This window comes from Oncorhynchus mykiss, chromosome 4 (assembly GCF_057628025.1).
Source record: "Oncorhynchus mykiss isolate SJ-2025 chromosome 4, ASM5762802v1, whole genome shotgun sequence".
Taxonomy (NCBI): Eukaryota; Metazoa; Chordata; class Actinopteri; order Salmoniformes; family Salmonidae; genus Oncorhynchus; species Oncorhynchus mykiss.
Window position 1 is genome coordinate 63,251,340 of NC_143025.1, and position 27,802 is coordinate 63,279,141.

The 27,802-nt window shown below is 41.8% G+C and overlaps 2 protein-coding genes across 4 annotated transcripts; one reads left to right on the top strand and one right to left on the bottom strand.

Moving 5' to 3' along the window:
• Positions 1 to 1,065: 1,065 nt before the first annotated feature.
• Positions 1,066 to 27,801, top strand: LOC110522133 (tyrosine-protein kinase FRK). Of its 2 annotated transcripts, none has more exons than XM_021600266.3 (8): positions 1,066 to 1,270; positions 12,808 to 12,929; positions 18,231 to 18,394; positions 19,819 to 19,987; positions 22,794 to 22,952; positions 25,096 to 25,277; positions 25,758 to 25,923; positions 26,235 to 27,801. In XM_021600266.3, the coding sequence occupies exons 3-8, from the start codon at positions 18,272 to 18,274 to the stop codon at positions 26,441 to 26,443; spliced, it is 1,008 nt and encodes a 335-aa protein (XP_021455941.3). In that variant the 5' UTR covers positions 1,066 to 1,270; positions 12,808 to 12,929; positions 18,231 to 18,271; the 3' UTR covers positions 26,444 to 27,801. The 2 variants fall into 2 exon arrangements, with proteins under 2 accessions (XP_021455941.3, XP_021455940.3); XM_021600265.3 differs by lacking the exon at positions 1,066 to 1,270 and adding an exon at positions 10,180 to 10,917.
• On the bottom strand, positions 6,325 to 9,235 carry LOC149984101 (uncharacterized). Of its 2 annotated transcripts, XM_090232531.1 has the most exons (7): positions 8,480 to 8,865; positions 8,216 to 8,392; positions 8,064 to 8,125; positions 7,895 to 7,981; positions 7,766 to 7,807; positions 6,755 to 7,697; positions 6,325 to 6,473 (listed from the first exon to the last, which is right to left on the bottom strand). In XM_090232531.1, the coding sequence occupies exons 1-6, from the start codon at positions 8,541 to 8,543 to the stop codon at positions 7,470 to 7,472; spliced, it is 660 nt and encodes a 219-aa protein (XP_090088657.1). In that variant the 5' UTR covers positions 8,544 to 8,865; the 3' UTR covers positions 6,325 to 6,473; positions 6,755 to 7,469. The 2 variants fall into 2 exon arrangements, with proteins under 2 accessions (XP_090088657.1, XP_090088658.1); XM_090232532.1 differs by having other exon boundaries at positions 6,755 to 7,807; positions 8,480 to 9,235.
• Position 27,802: the final 1 nt, after the last annotated feature.

Below are 27,802 nucleotides of genomic sequence, written 5' to 3' on the forward strand. Positions count from 1 at the left end.
GAAGGATCATTCTCTGTAGCCTTGGCTTGGCTGCGGTTAGTGGTTTCCTCATGATTGACTCAAGGGGCTTGTGGTCGGATTCCACAATGACTTGTCGTCCATATACGTACTGATGGAAACGTTTACATCCGAACAGAATGGCGTAGAGCTCCTTTTCGATTTGAGCGTAGTTGATTTCACAGTCTGAGAGATTTGGAAGCGTAGCTGATGGGCTTTCCTTCTTGCAGTAGCACTGCACCTAGTCCATACTTTGACACGACCACTTGGAGTCTGAGCTCTTTGTCGGGGTCGTAGTAGGCAAGGATTGGTCCTGGTTCTCTTGTGATCAAGTCTTTCACATTCTGGAAAGCAATGTTGTCGTGTTGCTTGTCCCAGAGAAACTCAGTGGACTGCTTTAGCAGTTGTCGCAGGGGTGCATTAGCATTGGAGAGGCTGGGTGCGAACTTGGCTAAGTAGTTGACCATGCCAAGCACTGTTTCCAGCTCTGCACAGTTCTTTGGTGGCTCAATTTATTTTATGGCTGAGATCTTCTGTGGATCTGGCTTGATTCCATTTGCTGTGAGAAGATGTCCGAAGTAGCTGACCTCTGTAGCGCCGACTGTGCTCTTCTTGGGGTTGAGCCAGACTCCTCTCTCTCGGGACCTTTGCAGCATCGCGCAGAGGTTTTGGTCGTGCTCCTCTTTGGTTCGACCATAGACAAGGATGTCGTCCACAATTTCCACAGCTCCATCGAGGCCTTTGTACACTTCGTCGATCTTTCGCTGAAACTCGTCTTGGGCTGAGATAATCCCAAAAGGCAAGCGACGGAACCTGTAGCGTCCAAACGGTGTGTTGAATGTTGTGAGCTTAGATGACTCTTCTGTGAGCTTGATAGCCCAGTAGCCTGATCTAGCTTCCATGACACTGAAGTAGTGTGCTCCCGCTAGCTTGTGTGTGATGCCATCTAGCGTCGGTAAAGGGTAATGGGGGCGTTTGATAGCCTTGTTCAAGTCTCTTGGGTCGAGACGTACTCGGAGCTTGCCTGTGCGTGGTTTCTCAAAACACCACTAACTCGTTTACCCAGTCAGTGGATTCTGTAACCTTGGTGACTATGTCAGATTGCTCCATGCTCTCCAACTCTTTCTTCAGACAGGCATGGAGAGCAAGGGGAATCTTTCTCTGTAGGTAGACCACAGGGTCTGTGGGCTTGTGCAGCTACCTGCTCAACTGGATCGGTGAAAAAGGGAGAGATATTTGCAACACATGGACACTTACCGAGACTGAATCAAAGGTACTGAAAACATACTATTATCGTTTTGAAGCATATGTTGTGCCGAAGACCAATACGATTTTCGCTAGGTACAAATTCCCTAACAAAGTACAGGGAGCTAGCAAGTCTTTTGAACAGTTTGTGACTGAGCTGCGTCTGCTTGTGAAAGACTGTGATTATGCAAACAAGGATGAGATGGTCAGGGACCATATTGTATTTGGAATACACTCACTGTGAGTGAGAGAAACTTTTGAATGTTGGGTCTGAGCTAACGCTTGACAAAGCTATCGACATTGCCAGATCTCACCAGCTAGCACTGGCTCAGATGAAAACCATTTTGCGCGGCAGCACGAGCGCATCACGTGAACAAGCAGTGCAGGCAGACGTCAAAGCACACCTCCGGTGCACAGAGAGCGCGTTTTAGAACCGAGAGAGACAACTCCAAAACAGAGCGACACAGACTCAAAACGCCCCAAAACATGTGGATATTGTGGATACAAAGTGCATGGCGAACAAGGAAATTGCCCAGCCAAAGGCAAACAGTATACTATATGTGGTAAATGGAATCACTTTGCAGAAGTGTGCAGAGCTTGTGGTCCCATATGGCAAATAGTTTATTTTCTTATAGGCCTACTGTAGCTCTGATTGGCTGTGGTGCACCAGTCTGCATTGAAACACCGGTCCTGAACACGACAGATGATTTTATTAGGTTTTATTTACTGCAGTGACTATTCATTGTCCAGAACGCACAGCCGTTTTCCCGTTTTCCCATATTGCTATAGAATTTGCACAAATGCCTTAATATACATAATTCCCAAACATTCTATGAATTCATGAAAATGACCATATCTAAGCGTTCTCGCTTGTCAGAAAATTTAACAAACACAAAGTGTCATATTTCAATAAGATGTCATGTTGCTAAAATGCTGCCAGTTCCACTTCAACATCCAAACAGAAAGATAGCCACTGAATGTCAATAATCTTACCGTGTGCTTTGCGCGATGAGCTTCCTGTTTGATGCTCGCTCTGCCCCCCCCCCCCCTTATCATGTCTGTTCTGTGCTCACTGTGTTTCTTAACAGTTTGACAGGATGCTTAACGACAGCCCAATAAAATTCACAAGAGTTGCATTTCTTCATGGCTTTACCAGAGGTGGAAAAAGTAACAAATTGTCATACATGAGTAAAAATAAAGATCCCTTAATAGAAAGTGACGCAAGTAAAAGTGAAAGTCACTTGAGTAAAAGTCTAAAAGTATTTGGTTTAAAATATAATTCATTGTCAAAATAAGTCAAATGTAATTGCATAAATATATTGAAGTGTTGAAAGTAAAAGGAGAAGTATAAATAATTTAAAATTCCTTATTTTAAGCAAACTAGACAGCACCATTTTCTTGTTTTCATTTTATTTACAGATAGCCAGGGGCACACCCCAGCATTTAGACATCATTTACAAACGAAGCATCTGTGCTTAGTGAGTCCACCAGATCAGAGGCAGTAGAGATGTTTTCTTGATACGTGTGTGAATTGGACTATTTTCCTGTTCTGCTAAGCATTCAAAATGTAACAAGTACTTTTGGGTGTCAGGGATAATGTATGGAGTAAAAAGTACATTTTCTTTAGGAATATAGTGGAGTATAAGTAAAAGTTGTCAAAAATATAAGTAGTAAAGTACAGATTTAAGTAGCACTTAAGTAAATTTAATAAGTAATACTTAAGTACTTTACACCACTGGACATTACTGGCCAAATTTGTAAACTGTGAAAACAATACAGAGAAAACAATGCTTTACTTAAAAATGATGACAATACAATGTCCATGGAGCTAATGACGTAAATCAGAAGAGACACTGAGTGTAGCTAGACAGACTTAGCTAGCCAGCATCTTGCATAAAGTTACATGGTTTAAATAAACATCAGCTCTGTTAATTTCAGAAATAACAAGAAAGATGTTTAGGGCACAGTGTAAAGTGGTTACAGGTGTGATAGCCACTGTTGCAGTTTTTAGAGGAAGCTTTCTAGCTTGGTTGCTGTTGACAACAGGAATAAATGTTTTATTTACCTAGGTCGCTATGGCAACGGCAGCAACCGCTTTCATGCTCTGAAAAAACAGCCACAATAGGAAATAAAATGCTTGTGAAATGGGTGGAGGAGGTGAAACCACTCAGAGTGGTGATCTGTTCTGATTTGGCTGCAGTGTTGAGTAGTCTGGCAGGTCAGATAGGGGAGACTTGTTTGTGGAGATGATGGTACTGTTAATTGGATTGGAGGTAAGGTAAGGAGCGTAATGTGGTGGAAGGATGTAGGATAGAGGGTTTGAATTTTTGGGGCAGTTTGAATTTTTATTTTAGTTAAGAACAAATTCTTATTTACAATGACAGCTTAGGAACAGTGGGTTAACAGCCTTGTTCAGAACGACAGATTTTTACCTTGTCAGCTTGGGGATTCGATCTAGCAACCTTTTGGTTACTGGCCCAACACTCGAACCACTAGGCTATCTGCCGCCCCAATGTTGATTTTCACGTTGTGGATGACACTCAACACTCAGTGTCAACAAAACAAAGGAGATGATCGTGGGCTTCAGGAAACAGCAGAGAGAGCAGCCCCTTATCCACATTGACGGGACAGTAGTGTTTTTTTTTAAAGTTCCTCGGCGTACACATCACGGACAAATTGAAATGGTCCCCCCACACAGACAGTGTGGTAAAGAAGGCGCAGCAGCGCCTCTTCGACCTCAAGAGGCTGAAGAAATTCGGCTTGTCACCAAAAACACTCAAACTTTTACAGATGCACAATCGAAAGCATCCTGTTGGGCTGTATCACCGCCTGGTACGGCAACTGCTCCGCCCACAACCGTAAGGCTCTCCAGAGGGTAGTGAGGTCTGCACAACGCATCACCGGGGGCAAACTACCTGCCCTCCGGGGCACCTACACCACCTGATGTCACAGGAAGGCCAAAAAGATCATCAAGGACAACAACCACCCGAACCACTGCCTGTTCACCCTGCTATCATCCAGAAGGCGAGGTCAGTACAGGTGCATCAAAGCGGGGACCGAGAGACTGAATCCTCAGGAGTGAATATAACATTGTGTGTTCTCATAAATGCTGGATAATCATACAGTTGTCCATCATTATTCAATAATTGCTTCACCCAAATAATGTTGTTGTCAAACCAGTTCTGGAAAAACAAAGACTTGTTTTTGTATTTTATGTCTTTATTATTCCAGATTGTATACCTATGTCGGGGAAAATTGTGTTTGTACATGAGGTTCCAAGTTAGAATTACTTGTTTATGAAAGTTTGCACGCTTAGTTTTGTATCCTTTTAATCGTAAATATTATATTAGAGGTTTTAAAATCCAGAGCATTCAACCCTCCCTCACTTTGGGTGCTACATATTACCGCTTTTCTTAATTAATGAGGTTTATTCGTCCACATAAAGTTAAATAATTTAGTATCAACTATTTTAGTTACTGACAGAGGAATATTCCAGGCAAGGGAGGTGTAAACTAGTTGTCACGCCCTGGGGCCTGTTGCACAAAACTAGGATAAGGGATTAAGCCAGGATATCTTGGTGATCCTGGCTCAATTGATCCGTAATCCGGTTGCACTAAAGATGGATAGGGGGCAGGAGGATATGTTATGGTATAAATTACCATGGAGATTTATTCTGTGGAGCTAGCCTGCTCCAGACCAGGCTAAATTCCAGGATCTATTTAATCTCATCCCTAATGTCAGTCAGCAGTCACCACAAATGGAAACCAATAGTTATTTCACTGCTCACTATACATTGTTATCACATATAACTAGACCCACTGTTATTTAAACGTTTGTGATCATTAATTTCAATGATTTTGGATAAAAAATGATTTTTAGATGATGTTGCTATCATTAGATAATTTACAGTTTCCCATAGACTATAAGGCTATATATAAAATGCTAGAATATTAGGGCCACAGAGGGGAAAAAAACACAAGTCATAATATTGTAACCAGTTGTTTTAAAGGAGGACAGTTGTTAAAATGACAGATGTGGGGCATTTCGTGAAATTGTACTTCAGTATGGTTTCATAAACAAAGACATGCTGATGTGCCAGAATATTAAGTATCACATTGTCATAAGTATCAAAACTGTAAAAACAATATGTAGCTTTTCTGCAGAAAGAACCAGCCTCATAAATTTATGACTTTATCATTTTTCTTCAGTGTGGCCCTAGTACTCTGTCATATAAACAAATACACATTCCATATGAATATAAAAACACAATGTGTAACATTATGTTCCTTTATTGAATAAGGACAAAACAAAGCAGGTAAACCATCAGCTCCTTTCAAAACTGAAGTCACAGTGACTCTACAAGATGGAAAGCACAGAATCTAAGCATATTATACAAAATGATACATATACAGACCTTTGAATGTGTATAACACACCCTGCATGTCTGCACACTAAAATAAATGCAGGACAAATCCATACACATCAACTGAACAGACAAATGAATGGATGCAGTAGCCTCCCTGCAGCCTTGTATTACACACAGTATACCGCACAAACATCATAAGAGGCCAAATTCGTCAAAAAACGAACCCAAAAAAACCCAAATTCCTCTGCCACCGCAGGACATATTTAACCAAAATTGAAAGCACACATACTAACTAAAATAATTCAACACATATTGGTCCCTCAGCAGCCGACCACTGTCGTCATCAGGGAAGATTGCCGGATTGTCCCAGTCCATGGCTGGTGGCACTCTGGGGGCCCTCTCCTTCCTCAGGCAGGCCACATTGTGGAGGACAGCACAAGCCACAGTAATATCACATGCCCTAACAGGGCTGACCCTTAATTTGTGAAGGCAGTGAAAGCGTGCCTTCAGGAGGCCAAAGGTCATTTCAACTCTGGCCCTGGTCCTGGCATGGGCATGGTTGTAGGCCTGCTGTGCTTCCTGGGGGTCTGTGAAAGGTGTCAGGAGAAAAGGCTGGCAGCCATACCCCCTGTCTCCCAGCAACACACCAGAGAATTCACCTGTCAACACAAAATCTCATCATTACTACCTCATAAACACAGTGATATTCTTGACACAGCCATGATGGTTATAAATAGGGGTTGTGTGGCTTACCTTGTGATAGGCACTGATAGATTTCAGAGGCCCGAAAGATTCTGGAGTCATGGACTGAGCCAGGCCATTTTGCCACAACATTGCTGATCACACAGTCAGCATTGCAGACCATCTGAAATCATAAGATGAGGAATATTACACCAATCAATGCACATCACTGGCAATGCAGAGTGTTCGTCAATGGACAATATCAAAAAGTTATGTTCACCTGAACATTAATGCTGTGAAAGGATTTGCTATTCACAAAATCGGCCTCATGGGCACCTGAGGGGGCTTTTATCCTTATGTGTGTGCAGTCCACTGCACCAATGACATTGGGGAAACCTGTCACACAAAGTAATGAGTATCCTACTATGTGTTAACAGTTGTCCTGTAATTTGTAGATCCTCTTACCTGCAATCCTATAGAACTCCTCTTTGATGTCACAGAGTCTTCTGTGGCCAGGGAAGGAGATGAAGACATCTGCTAATGCTTTGATAGCCAGACACACACTCCTTATTGTGCGGCAAATTGTGGCCTTGTTCAGCTGTTCTGCATCCCCCACTGAGTACAGGAAGGCTCCACTAGCAAAAAAGCGCAAGGCCACACAAACCATTTGCTCCACACTCAGTGCATGGCTCCGTGCAGTGCGGTGCTTAATCCTGGGACCCAGTAGTCTGCATAGATACCTGATGCCATCTGCAGAAAACCTGTATCTTTCATATAGATGGTCATCAGGGAAGGCCAGTGGGTCCAACCGGTCCCTGAAGACCCTTTCTCACCTGAAGGCTCTCCTCAGCACAAGTGCTTCTTCATCCACCACATCTCGCACGAATGGGCATGCCATTGTCAGAGCAGAAAGGAACACACAATTTTGGGCCTTCATATAGGCTAGTGGCCACACCTGGTGCTGGGGGGGGTGGGCAAAAGAGGGCGATGCCTTATAACGATGACTTGGTTGTACTGATTGCTGGGAAAATAAAAAAAACCTTAGAAAGATGCCACCGTCCTGTGTGCTCACAATAAGAGCTCATATGTCATGGCTCACTTGACTTTACGAGAATATACCTAATTTTTATTTTGAGCTGTGTCATCTTCTTGGAGCTGGGGGAGGAAAGAAAAATAATGATTAATACATTTGTGTTACAGTTAGCATACAGTGTACATTGAAGGCATATCTCACCTCCCTCTCAAGTTTTTTTATTTCAAGGTCCAGTTTCCTAATTGTCCTCTTTTTTATTTCGAACTCCAGTGCAAGATTTTCCATCTTTTTCTTCTTGTACTGAATGTCTATGTCTGCCAGTTCTATTTGGCACCGGAGGTGGTTGCCATACAACTTTCTGATAGCTTGTGAGCTCTGTGAACACAATACAATTAGCGCAGCTGGAATTTGGCAGGATGTGGTGTCCTTTTATTAATACGCACTATGTTGCCAGGCTGGTTTTCCCACTGTATAGCATCTGGGTCCTGTAAAAGAAATTAGATTTTTTGATTTTGATGAGGACTCCTCACCATTGTAGAGTAAATAGTACTTTCACAGTCTTAACATGATACCTCATGCCTTCTGGAATCCAGAGAGATGGTCTCCTCCTCATCATCGTCTCCATCATGTGCTGTTGCTGCTGCACTGGGGCCTTCACCCTATCACATTTAATCGGATTCATATTGAAGCTAGTAGACAAGACATGCCAGGCCTACAGTATGCCTTTGATGGAGTACTCACTGGATCAGCATCGTCTGGTGCTTGTGCTGGTGGCTCTAACAGGAACACAGTGCTGCCAGACACTGCAAGGCAATAGGTAAACCAAAGTCAGACAGTCCAAATTGATTCAATATGAATGTGGTTGTATCCCATGTAGAGATGGAAGGACATACCTTGAATGAAGCGGGTGGCATCTTGGGAGGAACCTATGCTCGTCTCTTTCCCCCCAGGGATCCCCTCTAAGACGGGCCTGCCTTTATTTAGCTCCAAGGCCATGTCCTCTGCTGGGGTAAGGTCAGCCTTTGGTGACCCACCACCCGTGCCTTGTCTGTGGGTATTCTTTTTCACTGCTAAAACAGTACAGACAATGTGTGAGCAGGCACCTTCTGGGTACAATATATGCTTGTGCTTTGTTAAATATTAGTCAGGGACCATACCATTCTGCAGAATGTTCTTGTATTTGATTTTGACCTGCTGCCATGTCCGTTTTGGCCCGTTCATGTTTAATCTACACACACACACACACACACACACACACACACACTTAATGGAGTCACACTGCAAAAAATTACTTGGTATTTTTGTCTTGTTTTCAGTAAAAATATCAAAAATTTTATCATAGCTTTATACAGTGTGATGGAGTTACTTTACACAATTTCACTCATATCTGCAGTGCATTTCAATAAAAAAAATTAACCGTTTCATAATTACAGTACAACTGCATTTTTGGAGATGTGAATTAAATATTTGAATTGTAATTGTGATGTTTCAGCGGAGCGGTGAGTGTGTAATTGTGCACTACTTACGCATTCAGGCGGTCTGCAATACTTTGCCACGCTTTTTCTCTTTGCTTTATCACTGTGGCGGTGTTGCCTTTCTTCTTAATTATATATTTTACCTCCTCGTATGCCTCCATGAGGATTTGTGCTTCCGACGGGGAAAAGTACGCGGCTCTAGTTGCCATGGTAAATCAGTTAATCTGTGATCTGTGGCGGGGTCTATTTGAGTGAGCCGTGAGCGCGCACCTATCCAGGATTGGTTTCACCTGGCTTAATGAATCCGTGTCTGCTCATCCTGGCTTGGTCTTTGTGCAACCAATTAAGCCTGGACGCACATGTTTTGGCTTCATTGAGCTCAGCTGAGTCATTTATCCCGGATGTCTTAATTCTACTTTTGTGCAACAGGCCCCTGGTCTTAGTATTTTGTGTTTTCTTTATTATTTTGGTTAGGCCAGGGTGTGACATGGGTTTATTATGTGGTGTGTTTTGTCTTGGGGTTTTTGTAGGTATTGGGATTGTAGTATAGTGGGGTTATCTAGAATAGTCTATGGCTGTCTGGAGTGGTTCTCAATCAGAGGCAGGTGTTTATCGTTGTCTCTGATTGGGAACCATATTTAGGCAGCCATATTCTTTGAGTGTTTTATGGGTGATTGTTCCTGTCTCAGTGTTTGTTTGCGCCAGATAAGGCTGTTTAGGGTTTCATGGTATGTTTATTGTTTGTATTGTTTGTGTTTATCTTTTTATTAAACATGAATTGAAATAACCACGCTGCATTTTGGTCCTCCTCTCCTTCATCGGAAGAACACTAGTCTGGACAGACCTTCAGATTTGGACAAAAGTACACATCCAGATAAAGAAAGATCTCTTAATAACCAGGAGTTAAATCTCTTTCCAATGTCCTCTACAATAGGAGAGAAATTTAAGTTGGCCCTTTCTTTCTGATCTTTGCTAACTGTAATACCAAGATATGTGATCACATATTTTACAGGGATTTAAGTCACATCTTTTCAACGCAAATAATTCACTTTCCTAACTTTCAGAGATAAACCTGATACATGGGGGGGGGGCAGTGTGACAACAATTTTGGACCCCCTTGAGGCCCCCCTACATGTGGAGTATGCAATAATTTTTACATAACTAATTTTTGCTATCATTCTTTTTTTACCTTCATTATTAGACAGAAAATGCAAATACATTGTTGAATGATTACCAACATGATCTTTTTCCTGCTAATGCCTGCAATGCAGTGAAGAAAACGATATGACAACAATAACGTCTAATGTAACTGGCCCCTCTTACAGTACAACTGGCCCCCCCCAGGTGAAATGGTCTAGAACCGCCACTGGATACAGGTACGCTATTATTGCACTGCAGGCGGTGCAATGGAAGTATACACCCCTTGCGGGTTGCGCTCAAAGTGCACACAGGTCTCCTCAGCAGAAGATTGAGAAATTAAAGTAGGCTAACCAGGAAACATGGTGACTGTTGGCCTCGTGCAATAAATCGCTTTATTTTACTGTTGGTCATGGTGTTTTTGTGCTATTCCAGTCCAAAGACCATGGTTGACAAGACGTTTCTGGAATGAGTGAAACTTTTTAGGATCCAATCCATGATGTGAAATTCGTTCTAACCGAAGTGGAATATAAACGCCAAAAGGGACGGCTAACATTTGATTTGATCACAACATGGTTTAGTATGATAAACCAGTGAGTATTCACAATGGACATTCTAGGTAGGTGCTTGTGGTGTTGTCAAACTGTTTTCCCATGTTTTAATAAACCGCCTTCAGAATCAGAGCCGGGGAAGGAGAACAGCGAAATCGTGGTGATCAAAAACATTCATGCGGAGCATCCCACCGACAGGGCTTTGCCACCAATACCCCTTGGGAGACCTGGCTACGTTTATATCGCCCTCTATGATTATGCTGCGCGAACCGTGGAGGACTTGAGTTTCAATGCTGGGGATAAGTTAGACGCTCTAGACAAAGGTGCTGGTGATTGGTGGTATGCAAAAGCACTCACTGGAATTTCAGCTGCCAAGAAGGGTTACATTCCAGCCAATTATGTGGCGCCTGTGGAGAGCCTGGATGCGGAGCCGTAAGTAGCCTACCAATATCCATTTAAAAATGATTCTATTGAAATAGTTGATATATGCTACTGTATAGACTAGACTAGAACAGCACCAGGTCAGGTTTGAAGAATGGTGGCTTCATTCAAAGAGGGCGAAGAACAAAATGGGCTACAGAAAATAGAGTAGCCTATTAAAATTCATTCTACATCCCTTATAACCTTTACTTATTCTTGGGCAATTTGAGGCCAGAGTAAAGCAGAAAAGACTCACACACTTGAGGCATGTTCCAGAGCTGCTTTACCCCTGATTCCACTGATCACTTAATCATCGTTTTAGGAGGGGACACTAGCTTTCTGACACTCTCTTCTGTTGTGCTCATTTGATTAACCATCATAGCTGACCTGTTGGTATCCCTACACCACTGGACCATTCCAAGGAGGATCTGGCAAATATTTGTATACATTCACAGTTTATGAGAATGAGCATGTTCTATGTAGCCTTGGTGCAATCTGGTGTTGAATGTTTATTATCCCAATTAAAATATGATGAGTCACAATACTGTAAGTGCTTTATGGATTCCCAGCACTTCCTCATAACCTAGTCCTTGATGAGGCCTCAGATTTGAGTGACTGCTCTCAAAGAAACACACGACACACAACTAACCAACAGTTGACATAGGCTACAGTAATGCCATTGTTTTGAAAATTACAAAGCGCTAGTGTTTGGTTTAATGCATGCCAACTTTCCATATTGCGAACAGATTAAGTCAATAGGCAAATGCCACACTATTGGCGCCGTTCTATGTATCTTGACCTAAGTGATTGGTCAAACAAGTTAATGATTGTCACTGACAAGGAAGTACAATGAATGAGTTAATAATTATCCAGATCAGATGAAAATACAAATGTAAAAGTGATTCAACTGTAAAGAGATTCAATGTACATGTAGCTGTGTTTACATTTTGACAACCGTTTGTAGGGTCAACACACATACAAGTGCACTGTTTAAATATAGAAAGAAACCGGTTAAGCAAGGAAATTGCACTTGGCATGACATTGGGTAGAGTAAAACTGAACTTTGACCAAACCGAACAGGCTTGGGTATCTTGGTCAAAAGTAATGTTTGGGTCATGCTTTGAAATAATGGAACCAGTACCAATTCAGAAATGGGCTGTTCAAGAATTATGGAAATAATGAATCTTATCATACCCTATTAAAAACAACTAACCACACCTTTTATTAAATTTATCAATGCCAGTGAGACGTACAATTCAAAGTAAAGGGTTTCATATGTTAAAAAATATATATATATATATATATATATATATATATATAACAAATATTTAACTAATGAGGGGTCCATCTTCTGAACAAATTCAGTAATTTTATCTTGGGTGTGGCTCAAGTATTGTCCTGGTGATCACCCCCATGAAACTGGTTTTAGTTAAGCTGCAGTCTAGTTTTTGCCTTTCTCAACACACTGTCTGTGGGAATGTATATTTGTTTTAAATTGAGCCTTTATTTAACTTGGCAAGTCAGTTAAGAACACATTCTTATTTACGATGACTGCCTACACCGGCCAAACCCGGATGACGCTGGGCCAATTGTGCGCCGCCCGATGGGACTCCCAATGGCGGCCGGTTGTGATACATCCTGTGAAACCTTGAGGGTTTTGTCTTGGTAATCAGGACTTGTTTGACTGAAGTATCACGGTCTCATAGTGTACATACACTAATGAACTTGATCAGTGGATGCCTATAGTATCAATCATATAGATCTGTTTGATGTATTGTTAAAAACCCTAAGGTGGGTGAACGCCTTAATGTACCTACCCACCAAGTAAATATCACTGTGCAGTGCCAGTGAATACCTATGATGCTGGGGTTGACCGTTGTTTCCTCCTGTTCTGCTATACAGATGGTACTTTGCAGACACCAAGAGAGTGGATGCTGAGAAGCTGCTTCTGTCTGAGGGGAACCAGCATGGAGCCTTTCTCATCAGACACTGTGAGAGTCAGAAAGGAGAGCTCTCACTCTCAGGTAAGTTTCAGCGTTGTCGTCTTGTACTTGTCGCGTCTGCAAGAGACCAAAGCTCAGATCTGTCCCCCCACCAAATATGTGCTCTCACAATATGCTCTTGGAACAGGTTTTGAATGACTGTGATGTTTGACACATTTTGTGTCTTCGTTCTATTGTTCAGGATTGTATTTTGTGGTTTTATTTTTTCGATCAGTCTATTTCCATGTGGTCCCTGTACGAGGAGGGAACTCGATGCACAAATAACTCTTCGTTCCTGAACAATCCCCGCCTCACTCTGGGTAAATCACAGCCTCCCATAGTGCACTGAAGTGTTTGATGGTTCAAGGTCATACAGTTAAACAAATAGGGAGACCTCTACTTCTCAAAAAGAGACTGTGATAACATCAGTTGAGGGCCACATGAGTCTGGCTGGCCTTTTCTGTCGGAAGGAAAAAGTCCCTTGTGTATACATTTACAGTGGTGTGTAAACTTAGTCACGACAAATGCAATAGTCTCATAGTAACCTGATTACAGGGAAGTTCAGTGATGTTGCTATCTACCGATGCATTGTTCATGTTAATAATAGTCATATAATAATAGTCATATAATATAATAGTCATATAATATAATAGTCATATAATAAAATAATAGTCATAATAATAGTCATTTGCGTTTGAATGTAAAAAGCCCCATGAGCACTAACTAATATATAAAGTAGTTGGAGCACATGAAATTTGGTGTCAAAGGAAGGCTAAAAGTTTATTGTTTTATGTTATTAATGCATATATACATTCTTCAAACGTTTTCTATACTAAAAATTAGGAATAAGAAAATATTTTGATTTCTGGTCAAACAAATGGAAAAGGGGTCTTAAACATCTAGCAGAAAAATTCTTAAAAGGTATTAGAAATGCATAAAAACACATTGAAGTAAAGGCCCCTGCCAACTAATATAAACATTTATATTATTAATTTAACCTTTTATTTAACTGGGCAAGTCAGTTAAGAACCAAATGCTTATTTACAATGACGGCCTACCCCAGCCAAACCCGGACAGCGCTGGGCCAATTGTGCGCGGCCCTATGGGACTCCCAATCACGGCCCGAATGTGATATAGCCTGGATTCAAACCAGGGACTGTAGTGACACCTCATGCAGTGCCTTAGACCGCTGCGTCACTCGGGAGCTCTGGTTTTGTAGAAATGATTTGCCTTCTGTAAGTAAAAAAAATAAATACTGAGTCTTGTCATTGTCTTGTAATTCTGTTACCAAAAGCCCACATATCTTTAAGATATTTTCTAATTCCTCTCCCTCATGAGGAGGGAGGATAATGAAAGTTTACATAAGTAACAAGGGGTAGACCTACCCATTAGTTCATGTTTTTACTAATAACAATGTGGTTTGATTCAAGTGCTTAAAACATATCATTATTTTACCAAATCGGTAATAGAATGCCTGCCACTGAATTGGCTACAACGGGAATTCATAGTTGTCAAACCAAAGTTGGGTCGCCTGCTACTGTCCTCCTGTTTTCACTGTTTTTTTTCTCTTTCTGTGGTGTGGTGGTCAAAGCAAAAGTGTGAAAACAGTCTGGGCAACCCCTCCTTCTGTCTTTGTCGCTCTTCTCTCTTTTTCTCCATGTCGCTCTTTCTCTCTCCCTGTCGCTCTCGCTCTCGCACTCTTTTTTTATTCTTATTTCACCTTTATTTAACCAGGTAGGCTAGTTGAGAACAAGTTTTCATTTTTTATTTATTTTTTTTTTATTTTACCTTTATTTAACCAGGTAGGCAAGTTGAGAACAAGTTCTCATTTACAATTGCGACCTGGCCAAGATAAAGCAAAGCAGTTCGACAGATACAACAACACAGAGTTACACATGGAGTAAAACAAACATACAGTCAATAATAAAGTATAAACAAGTCTATATACAATGTGAGCAAATGAGGTGAGAAGGGAGGTAAAGGCAAAAAAAGGCCTTGGTGGCAAGGTAAATACAATATAGCAAGTAAAACACTGGAATGGTAGTTTACAACTGCGACCTGGTCAAGATAAAGCATAGCAGTGTGAACAGACAACAACACAGAGTTACACATGGAGTAAACAATAAACAAGTCAATAACACAGTAGAAAAAAAAGAGTCTATATACATTGTGTGCAAAAGGCATGAGGAGGTAGGCAATAAATAGGCCATAGGAGTGAATAATTACAATTTAGCAGATTAACACTGGAGTGATAAATTATCAGATGATTATGTGCAAGTAGAGATACTGGTGTGCAAAAGAGCAGAAAAGCAAATAAATAAACACAGTATGAGGATGAGGTAGGTAAATTGGGTGGGCTATTTACAGATGGACTATGTACAGCTGCAGCGATCGGTTAGCTGCTCAGATAGCAGATGTTTAAAGTTGTTGAGGGAAATAAAAGTCTCCAACTTCAGCGATTTTTGCGATTCGTTCCAGTCACAGGCAGTAGAGAACTGGAAGGAAAGGCGGCCAAATTAGGTGTTGGCTTTAGGGATGATCAGTGAGATACACCTGCTGGAGAGTGTGTTCTACGGGTGGGTGTTGCCACCGTGACCAGTGAACTGAGATAAGGCGGAGCTTTACCTAGCATGGACTTGTAGATGACCTGGAGCCAGTGGGTCTGGTGACGAATATGTAGCGAGGGCCAGCCGACTAGAGCATACAGGTCGCAGTGGTGGGTGGTATAAGGTGCTTTAGTAACAAAACAGATGGCACTGTGATAAACTGCATCTAGTTTGCTGAGTAGAGTATTGGAAGCTATTTTGTAGATGACATCACCGAAGTCGAGGATCGGTAAGATAGTCAGTTTTACTAGGGTAAGTTTGGCAGCGTGAGTGAAGGAGGCTTTGTTGCGAAATAGAAAGCCGACTCTAGATTTGATTTTGGATTGGAGATGTTTGATATGAGTCTGGAAGGAGAGTTTACAGTCTAGCCAGACACCTAGGTACTTATAGATGTCCACATATTCTAGGTCGGAACCATCCAGGGTGGTGATGCTAGTCGGGCGTGCGGGTGCAGGCAGCGAACAGTTAAAAAGCATGCATTTGGTTTTACTAGCGTTTAAGAGCAGTTGGAGGCCACGGAAGGAGTGTTGTATGGCATTGCTTGTTTGGAGGTTAGATAGCACAGTGTCCAAGGAAGGGCCAGAAGTATACAGAATGGTGTCGTCTGCATAGAGGTGGATCAGGGAATCACCCGAAGCAAGAGCGACATCATTGAAATATACAGAGAAAAGAGTCGGTCCGAGAATTGAACCCTGTGGTACCCCCATAGAGACTGCCAGAGGACCCGACAACATGCCCTCCGATTTTACACACTGAACTCTGTCTGCAAAGTAGTTGGTGAACCATGCAAGGCAGTCATTAGAAAAACCGAGGCTACTGTGTCTGCCGATAAGAATATGGTGATTGACAGAGTCGAAAGCCTTGGCCAGGTCGATGAAGACGGCTGCACAGTACTGTCTTTTATCGATGGCGGTTATGATATCGTTTAGTACCTTGAGCGTGGCTGAGGTGCACCCGTGACCGGATCGGAAACCGGATTGCACAGCGGAGAAGGTACGGTGGGATTCGAGATGGTCAGTGATCTGTTTGTTAACTTGGCTTTCGAAGACCTTAGATAGGCAGGGCAGGATGGATATAGGTCTGTAACAGTTTGGGTCCAGGGTGTCTCCCGCTTTGAAGAGGGGCAGCTTTCCAATCCTTGGGGATCTCAGACGATACGAAAGAGAGGTTGAACAGGCTGGTAATAGGGGTTGCGACAATGGCGGCGGATAGTTTCAGAAATAGAGGGTCCAGATTGTCAAGCCCAGCTGATTTGTAAGGGTCCAGGTTTTTCAGCTCTTTCAGAACATCTGCTATCTGGATTTGGGTAAAGGGGAAGCTGGGGAGGCTTGGAGCTGTTGGCCGAGGTTGGAGTAGCCAGGAGGAAGGCATGGCCAGCCGTTGAGAAATGCTTGTTGAAGTTTTCGATTATCATGGATTTATCGGTGGTGACTGTCTCTCAAGTTAGTCAACTCTGCCTGTTCTTACTGACACTTACCCATGAGCCCCCTCTCTTCCCATTCCCCCCCCCTAAATAAATTAAACAAGATCAGCTTTAAAAATATGTTTCTTTTCTCTTTCATAAGATACAATCAGTTGTTTTGTTTTAATTTTTTGTTGTTGTATATTTATTATTTTTAAACTGGATTAATATCTTCCCATTTACTGTAACCAGCCTTCTCACCCACTGAACACCGACACCGGACATCCATGGATGTTAAAAAGTAGTTGAAATTTGGTCAGTCCAAATTTGAACCAATCATAAGTGTCTGTTTTATAAGTTTGGGCAGCACAGTACAGATAAGTAGTGTATACAGTAGGTCAGTAGAGTTTAGTACAAGAGTAGAGCACAGTATAATTTACTGAACTGTACTTTACTGAACTCTACTGTACTGCATTCTACTGTGCTGTCCAAACTTGCGAAACATACACATCTATGATTGGTACAGATTTGGTCCGGACCAACCAAATTTGGTCTTGTTTGAGCTCATTAGAAAAATAGCCCGTGTGTAGAATAATACCTAAACATTCAAAAGAGGATATTACATTTTTCTACCTTTGTGTACTAGGGGTTACATCACCATGAGGAGAATGACATTCGTAATGATGCATTTCTGTATAGTACAGATCAGGGACCCATGACGTCATTCTGTTAGCGGGTGCTAATTCACTTCAATTACTCTAGTTCAATAACCCAAAATACAACAGCATTTGAGTTTTTGTAGTTTTATTTTTTTCAAACTCTGTCATAACTGACACCCCATTTTTTTCTGCCGACATCTTTGGATCTTAATTCAGAGCAGATATTTAAGAGTTTTTGGAAAACGTGGTCCCCGAAAATAAACTCAGGGAGATTTTCCTGTTATTCTGTTAACCAAACTTTACATTTCCTCTGATCTTCAAGTAAATATGTTTTTAAGTTTTCAGTGGAAATCTTTGAAAGTAGTCCTTGTACATAGTTGTATGGTTTGTTTAACTTTGCAATCAATATTTTTGGGGTTTGGAATTCAGTCTCGGCATCTTTCTGTTACTGTGGACTTGTAATTTCTGAGCGTCTTCAGTACAATGAGCCAAATCACCAAAAAAATATGTTTATCATGTAGGCAGCCCATTATTCCATAATGGCCATATAAACAGATTCTAACATTTCCCCATTTATTTACTCTTCGGCACACATTTTCATGGCCATGGTTGATTCTACTGTCTTCATTCACACTTTGTAGTGTTCTGCCCTTATGCTTTTGTATGCATCTTTCAGTACTGGACCAGTGCAAAGTGAAGCACTACAAAGTAAGAAAGATGGACTCTGGAGGCTACTACGTGTCCACGTCCAAGAACTTCCTAACTCTGAGGGAGTTGGTGGAACACTACTCAAAACAGGAGGATGGTCTCTGTGTACGGCTGCTTGAACCATGTAAAAAGGTATGGTGTTCCGTTGACTTTCTTTGTTAACTACTGTACCATGTGGAGGTCGACCGATTCAATCGGAATGGCCGATTTAATTAGGGCCGATTTAATTAGGGCCGATTACACGTTTTCATAACAATCGGAAATCGGTATTTTTGGACACCGATTTGGCCAATTTTTATTTATTTATTTAATATTTATTTAACTAGGCAAGTCAGTTAAGAACACATTCTTGTTTTCAATGACGGCCTAGGAACGGTGGGTTAACTGCCTCGTTCAGGGGCAGAAGGACAGATTTTTACCTTGTCAGCTCGGGGGAATCAATCTTGCAACCTTACAGTTAACTAGTCCAACGCTCTAACCACCTGCTTCTCATTGCACTCCACGAGGAGACTGCCTGTTAGGCGAATGCAGTAAGCCAAGGTAAGTTGCTAGCTAGCATTAAACTAATCTTATAAAAAAAACCATAAATCAATCATAATCACTAGTTAACTACACATGGTTGATGATATTACTAGTATTACTATTACTATATTACTAGTTTATCTAGCATGTCCTGCGTTGCATATTCTCTTACGTTCATTGCAATCAGAGTCAGTGTATATGCAACAGTTTGGGCCGCCTAATTTGCCAGAATTTTACGTAATTATGACATAACATTGAAGGTTGTGCAATGTAACAGGAATATTTAGACTTATGGATGCCACCCGTTATATAAAGTACGGAAAGGTTCCGTATTTCACTGAAAGAATAAACTTCTTATTTTCGAGATGATAGTTTCCGGATTCGACCATATTAATGACATAAGGCTCATATTTCTGTGTGTTATGTTATAACTAAGTCTATGATTTGATAGAGCAGTCTGACTGAGCGATGGTAGGCAGCAGCAAGCTCGTAAGCATTCATTCAAACAGCACTTTAGTGCGTTTGCCAGCAGCTGTTTATGACTTCAAGCTATACTGTTACACTGGAAATACTAAAGTGCCTATAAGAACATCCAATAGTTACAAATAAATAAAAATAAACAAAAAATAAAAATCGGCCGCTTAAATCGGTATCGGCTTTTTTGGTCCTCCAATAATCGGTATCGGCGTCGAAAAATCATAATCGGTCGACCTCTAGTATCATGTGATTGCGATAAAACAGATTTGTTTAGTGGCCCTCTTGATCTGAATTGATGTACACACACTTTATGGAATTAATGTGCCTGGCAAATTTGCTAAAGATATCCAGATTACAGAAACCCTCTTCAAATATTGGGCCTAATACAATAGCCTGATGCTGTTCCGTGTCAACCGTGTATAGCACCATTAACCGTTCAAGGAAAATAGAACAAAAGTCATGTGGTTTTCCTGAACAGTAAAGAGAACAGGGTGTCAGGTTCTACTTTGGGACAGTTCCTCTGTCTCTGCTGATTTGTTGTATCTCTCTCGTGTCAGATGGAGGTGCCTCAGACCCATGGTCTGTCCTACAACACTGCCGACCACTGGGAGATAGACCGGACGTCTGTCAAACTGCTGAATAAACTGGGCGCTGGGCAATTTGGAGAGGTTCATGAAGGACTCTGGAACGACACCACTGCAGTAGCAGTGAAGACCCTCAAACCTGGTAAATAGCCTGTACAACACAAACACAGGACTCAAACCCATAAAATCAAGTTATTTCAAATCCTTACTTTTGCATCGCCTTAAAGTTCAAATGCAGTTGTTTTTATCTCAATATCAAATCATTAAGTACTGTATATACACTGAACAAAACAATATATGCAACATGTAATGTGTTGGACCCATGTTTCATGAGCTGAAATTAAAAAGCCCAGATATGTGCCATACGCACAAAAAGCTTATTTCTCAATCTTTTTCACAAATTAGTTTACATCCCTGTTCGTGAGCATTTCTCCTTTGCCGAGATAATCCATCCACCTGACAAGTGTGGCATATCAAGAAGCTGATTAAACAGGATTATCATTACACAGGTGCACATTGTTCTGGGGACAATAAAAGACCACTCTAAAATGTGCAGTTTTGTAACACAACACAATGCCACAGATGTCTCTAGTTTTGCGGGAGTGTGCAATTGGCATGCTGACTGCAGGAATGTCCACCTAAACTGTTGCCAGAAAATGAAATGTTAATTTCTCGACCAATGTCGTTTTAGAGAATATGTCAATACGTCCAACCGGCCTCACAACCGCAGACCACGTGTATGGAGTTGTGTGGAGGAGCGGTTTGCTGATGTTAACGTTGTGAAAAGAGTGAAATGGGCATTCATTTTATCGCTGGAAATTTGATTGCAGAGATACTGTGACAAGATTCTGAGGCCCATTGTCGTGCCATTCATCCGCCGCCATCACCTCATGTTTCAACATGATATTTCACGGCCCCATGTCTCAAGGATCTGTACACAATTCCTGGAAGCTGGCCATGGCCTGCATACTCACCAGACATGTCACCCGTTGAGCATGTTTGGGATGCTCTGGATCGACGTGTACGATAGCATGTTCCAGTTCCCGTTGATATCCAGCAACTTCGCACAGCCATTGCAGAGGAGTGGGACAACATTCCACAATCAGCATGATCAACTCTCTGTGAACAAGATGTACTACATGAGGCAAGATGTACTACATGAGGCAAATGGTGGTCACACCAGATACTGACTGATTTTCCTATCCACACCCTACCTTATTTTTTATTTTATTTACATACATACATACATACATACATACAGTTGAAGTTTACATACACTTAGGTTGGAGTCATTAAAACTTGTTTTTCAACCACTCCACAAATTTCTTGTGAACAAACTATAGTTTTGGCAAGGCGGTTCGGACATCTACTTTGTGCATGACACAAGTCATTTTTCCAAGAATTGTTTACAGGCAGATTATTTCACTTATAATTCACTGTATCACAATTCCAGTGGGTCAGAAGTTTACATACGCTAAGTTGACTGTGCCTTTTAAACAGCTTGGAAAATTCCAGAAAATGATGTCATGGCTTTAGAAGCTTCTGATAGGCTAATTGTTATAATTTGAGTCAAATGGAGGTAAACCACTTCGATGTATTTCAAGGCCTACCTTCAAACTCAGTGCCTCTTTGCTTGACATCATGGGAAAATCAAAAGAAATCAGCCAAGACTTCTGAAGAAAAATTGTAGACCTCCACATGTCTGGTTCATCCTTGAGAGCAATTTCCAAACGCCTGAAGGTACCACATTCATCTGTACAAACAATAGTATGCAAGTATAAACACTATGGGACCACGCAGCCGTCATACTGCTCAGGAAGAAGACACATTCTGTCTCCTGGAGATTAACGTACTTTGGTGCGAAAAGTGCAAATCAATCCCAGAACAACAGCAAAGGACCTTGTGAAGATGCTGGAGGAAACAGGTACAAAGTATCTATATCCACAGTAAAACAAGTCATATATCGACATAACCTGAAACGCTGCTCAGCAAGAAAGAATCCACTGCTCCAAAACCGCCATAAAAAAGACAGACTACAGTTTGCAACTGCACATGGGGACAAAGATCGTACTTTTTGGAGAAATGTCTTCTGATCTGATGAAACAAAAATAGAACTGTTTGGCCATAATGACCATCCTTATGTTTGGAGGGAAAAGGGGGAGGCTTGCAAGCCGAAAAACACCATCCAATCGTGAAGCACGGGGGTGGCAGCATCATGTTGTGGGTGTGCCTTGCTGCAGGAGGGACTGGTGCTCTTCACAAAATAGATGGTATCATGAGGAAAGAAAATTATGTGGATATATTGAAGCAACATCTCAAGACATCAGTCAGGAAGTTAAAGCTTGGTCGCAAATGGGTCTTCAAAATGGACAATGACCCCAAGCATACTTCCAAAGTTGTGGCAAAATGGCTGTAGGACAACAAAGTAAAGTTATTGGAGTGGCCATCACCAAGCCCTGACCTCAATCCCATAGAAAATTTGTGGGTAGAACTAAATAAGCGTTTTTGCCGAGCAAGGAGGCCTACAAACCTGACTCAGTTACACCAGCTCTGTCAGGTGAATGGGCCAAAATTTACCCAACTTATTGTGGGAAGCTTATGAAAGGCTACCTGAAACGTTTGACCCTTGTTAAACAATTTAAAGGCAATGCTACCAAATACTAATTGAGTGTATGTAAACTTCTGACCCACTGGGAATGTGATGAAAGAAATAAGAGCTTTAACAAATCATTCTCTCTACTATTATTCTGACATTTCACATTCTTAAAATAAAGTGGTGAACCATGTAAGGTAAAAACTTTGAATTTGTTGTGTTTATATTTTTGTTCATTACATGAAACACAGAAAATCCTGTTTTTGACTACACTTTCTCGTCACAGTGCAGGTTGGTTTGAATTCCAGCTCGTGTTAGAGTGCAATACAACGTATACATGTTCTTGATATCCTAGGCACCATGGACGCGAAGGACTTCCTACAGGAGGCCCATATCATGAAGACACTGCGGCACCCCAAACTGATCCAGCTCTACGCTGTGTGTACTGTGGAGGAACCCATCTACATCATCACAGAGCTCATGAAGAATGGCAGTCTGCTGGATTATCTCCAAAGTAAGAACACACTAGTGTATTGCATTGTAACCTACCTACATACAAGACCACTGCACTTTCCTCAGTGGACCAGACCCTGGTTGTTGTTGGCCGTTTAGATTAGAACACCACCTCAACAATGTGCCTGTGGCAAGAGTTGAAATACAGTGCAGACGTTTCTTTAACTTATGTAACTGAGTGATGTGTATAGGGGATGTTTTGGATGAAGTGTACATTTGGCAACAACCAAAAGAAGCTACAGTTTAGCTCCCTCTTCACTTTGTGTGATACAGTTGCCTGTAAAGAATATGCAACATGCATCATACGGGCCACGCTTCTATAGTTTGAAAGTTACATCCAGTGCATTCAGACCACTTCCCTTTTTCCTCAATTTGTTATGTTACAGCCATATTCTAAAATTGAATTTTCTTTTTAAAATGTCCTCATCAGTCTTCACACAATAAATACCCCATAATGACAGGTTTTTTTTTTTTTTTTGCAAATGTATAAAAAAATATTATTTACATAAGTATTCAGACCCTTTGCTACGAGACTCGAAATTGAGCTCCGGGGCATCCCTGTTACCATTGATCATCAGTCCACTTGTAATAAATTAAATTGATTGGACATGATTTGGAAAGGCACATACCTGTCTATATAAGGTCCCACAGTTGACAGTGCATGTCAGAGCAAAAACCAAGCCATGAGGTTGAAGGAACTGTCCGTAGAACTCCGAGAGAGGATTGTGCCAAGGCATGGGGAAGGGTACCAAAACATTTCTGCAGCATTGAAGGTCCCCAAGAACACAGTGGCCATCATTCTTACATGGAAGGAGTTTGGAACCACCAAGACTCTTCCTAGATCTGGCCGCCCAGCCAAACAGAGCAATCGGGAGAGAAGGGCCTTGGTCAGGGAGGTGACCAAGAACCCAATGGTCAGTCTGACAGAGCTCCAGAGTTCCTCTGTGGAGATGGGAGAACCTTCCAGAAGGACATCCATCTCTGCACCACTCTACCAATCAGGCCTTTATGGAAGAGTTGCCAGACTGAAGCCATTCCTTAGTTAAAGGCACATGACAGCCTGCTTGGCATTTACCAAAAGGCACCTAAAGACTCAGATCATGAGAAACAAGATTCTCTGGTCTGATTAAACCAAGATTAAACTCTTTGGCCTGAATGCCAAGTGTCACATCTGGAGGAAACCTGGCACCATCACTACGGTGAAGCATGGTGGAGGCAGCATCATGCTGTGGGGATGTTTTTCAGCGGCAGGAACTGGGAGACTAGTCAGGATCGAGGGAAATATGAACGGTGCAACGTACAGAGAGAGTTGATGAAAACCTGCTTAGGACTTCAGACTGGGGCGAAGGTTCACCTTCCAACAGGACAAAGACCCTAAGCACACATCCAACCTGACAGAGCTTGAGTGGATCTGCAGAGAAGAATGGGAGAAACTCCCCAAGTACAGGTGTGCCAAGCTTGTTTCGTCATACCCAAGAAGCATTGAGGCTGTAATTGCTGCCTAAGGTGCTTCAACAAAGTGCTGAGTGAAGGGTCTGAATATTTATGTAAATGTTAAAATATATATATATATTTTGAAAAACCTGTTCACTTTGTCATTATGGGGTATTGTGTGTAGATTGAGAGGGAAATAACTATTTAATCAATTTTAGAATAAGGCTGTAATGTAACAGAATGTGGAAAAAGTAAAGGGGTCTGAATACTTTCCGAATGCACTGTATATTTAAGATGATCTGATGTTATGGACTCACTGGTGACTGCCAGCACTCCTTGTGTTTTTCTCCCAATGTGAGATGCTGTGCCATAGCGTGAAATATGCAGTGTCATTGCCTGTCAGAGGGATAGTCAACTCTTGGAGCTGCCATGTGAAATTGATGATGGTGGCCCCGAGACTGTCTGCATTACATCCCCTATATTTTACTAGATGCCCTTACACACGGGCACAAATTCAGACGTTCGGCCATTACTATCAATTGTTTTGGGGGGGACTCTAAACTTCAGAAACTTTTACAAATAATCACAGTCATACTTTTGCATGCACACTGTTATTCTGGAAATTGTACTATAACATTTGACTTAAGCACTCATTAGAATGAAATATCAGTTCTCTGACCATGGTGCTTACCTTCTCTCCTCCTCCACAGAGGACAAGGGTATGCAGCTGGTAATCTCAGACCAGATAGAGATGGCGGCCCAGGTGGCTGCTGGGATGGCTTACCTGGAGCTGCAGAACTACATCCACAGAGACCTGGCAGCCCGCAACGTTCTGGTGGGAGAGAACAACATTTGCAAGGTGGCTGACTTTGGCCTCGCCAGAGTCTTCATGGTGGGTATCTCTATCTTTTTGTAAGAAAAACAAGAGAAGGGGATATTTTTTTTATTTTTTTTTATTTTTACCCCTTTTTCGTGGTATCCAATTGTTGTAGTAGCTACTATCTTGTCTCATCGCTACAACTCCCCTACGGGCTCGGGAGAGATAAAGGTTGAAAGTCATGCGTCCTCCGATACACAACCCAACCAGCCGCACCACAGGAGTCGCTGGTGCACGATGAGACAAGGACATCCCTACCGACCAAGCCCTCCCTAACCCGGACGACGCTAGGCCAATTGTGCTCCCGGTCGCGGCCGGTTACGACAGAGCCTGGGCGCGAACCCAGGGACTCTGATGGCACAGCTGGCGCTGCAGTACAGCGCCCTTAACCACTGCACCACCTGGGAGGCCGAGAAGGGGATATTTTGTTATTAGTTGGGACGGTTTGTCAAAAATGTAGTATTGAGGATTCAGTTTTTATTCCTGTTGTTTTAGATGGAGAGTGACAACGTTTACGAAGCTAAAGAGGGCACTAAGTTCCCTGTGAAATGGACCGCCCCAGAGGCCATCCACAGCGGCAAGTTCACCATCAAGTCTGACGTGTGGTCCTTCGGCATTCTGCTATATGAGATCATGACCTTCGGTGGGATGCCCTATCCAAGTAAGACTTTTACATGCATGTTTAATGTATTACTCTATAGAAAATAAAGCTGGTGTAATCAGTCAGTGTTAATCCTGTTATTTACTACCGTGGAATTTTTGAGTGTATAATAATGTCAGTGGGCGGGGCAGAAATATTGTATGAGTAGCATGCACTACAGTCAACAGTTTAAAAAAAAAACACCTGACTATTTGTACACCACATGCAATTTCAAGGGAGAGTTCATAGTTTATCCACACTAAATGCACAGCGTCAGGTTAAATTGTGTTACCGTGTGAGATCAGAACTATGGTCCCCTGTTAATGTTCCAGCCATGACCAACTACGAGGTGGTCCAGAAGCTGCCCACAGGCTACAGGATGCCGAACCCATTACGCTGTCCCAAGGTGATGTATGAGATCATGTCTGACTGCTGGAAGGAGAGTGAGAACGACAGACCCACCTTTGAGACCCTACAGTGGAAGCTAGAGGACTTCTTTGACCTGGATGTGACCTCCTACGATGACGCCAACCATTATTAGTATTGTACTGTATACAGGGATCAATGATGCTCTGCTCATGGGTCAGCAGAGGAAAGTAGGGTATGTCCACTGTGCCACAAGTAATATAATAAAATATGAAGGGTATTTCATACTCCCAACAGTTTGTATCTAGCATGCAGATAGCATTGATTTTAGCATAGTTGAACTGCCCTCTCCCTGATCACATTATGGTTGAATATCTATTTTTTTTAGGATTATATTTTGCGGACGAACACGTGGGACCATATAATGTTTGATCAGAAAATATTGTTTGTGGAGGTTTAATTTGGCTGCTCATGTATTGTCATTAAAGAAAGTCTGACATGACTATGACTGATAATCCTCTATTGTAACTGTCGTTTGTGACACTCCCACTAGTTAAGATTTTGTTCGCCAAACTTAATGCACTTTTAAATGGGTGATACTGAGACTGCTAAACAAACTAGATGCTCTTTGATGAAGTCACAAACTCTGTCCGTGGCCCGGTTGGGCTTTCATAACAACAGCTGCTCTCCGGTAAGACTGATGGAGCTATCTAGATTTGGCAAAATAGTTCTGCATTCACTCCGCATTCTTCCACTGCTTGGCTGCCAAGTATTCATCAGGCGTATGTTGTTGGTTTTGCATTATCCACTCTGAAGCATGGTGAGAGAGGGCACTATGTCACTGAACACTCGTGAATAGATTGGAATGACCGAGTAATGTTGATAGAATATTTTCACAGAAAGAGTAGATATGATTCAACTGGACAGAATTGGATTTTGAGGGAAGGATTTAGAGAGTAAATCTTATTGTACATTCACCTAATGTCTATGTATGTCATAGTGGGGATGCTGTTATTGTGCAATAGGAACTGGAATTGAATAACCGGGCAGACTGCTTGCTCTCCACACTGCAGTGGCCTTTTGTTGATTGAATGATGTATCGGAGGTGTTGGATTGTGCCACCTTCTTTCTCATTCTAACATGCCTCTTTCATGGATCAATGACTGGAAGGTTTTGACACTGGACTTATTTGGTGAGACCGGAATTGTCCAAGTGCTTGTTGATAATTACCAATCACTTTATCAAATATTTTATATGTTTTTAAAAATGTCTGATTTGTACGTGTAGATCATAACCTGTATGCAAGTGTACACTTTATCAGAAAAACAAGATTGTTTCCTTAAATGTGTTTATTGAAAGATGAATTGAATGTCATGTTGATACATAAGAATAAGACTCTTTTTTTTGTATACATTTGTTTTAATAAGTCATCTGTGGTGAGAATCTACACTGAACTAAAAAATATAAATGCAACATGTAAAGTGTTGGTCCCATGCTTCATGAGCTGAAATAAAAGACCCCTGAAAGACCCCAT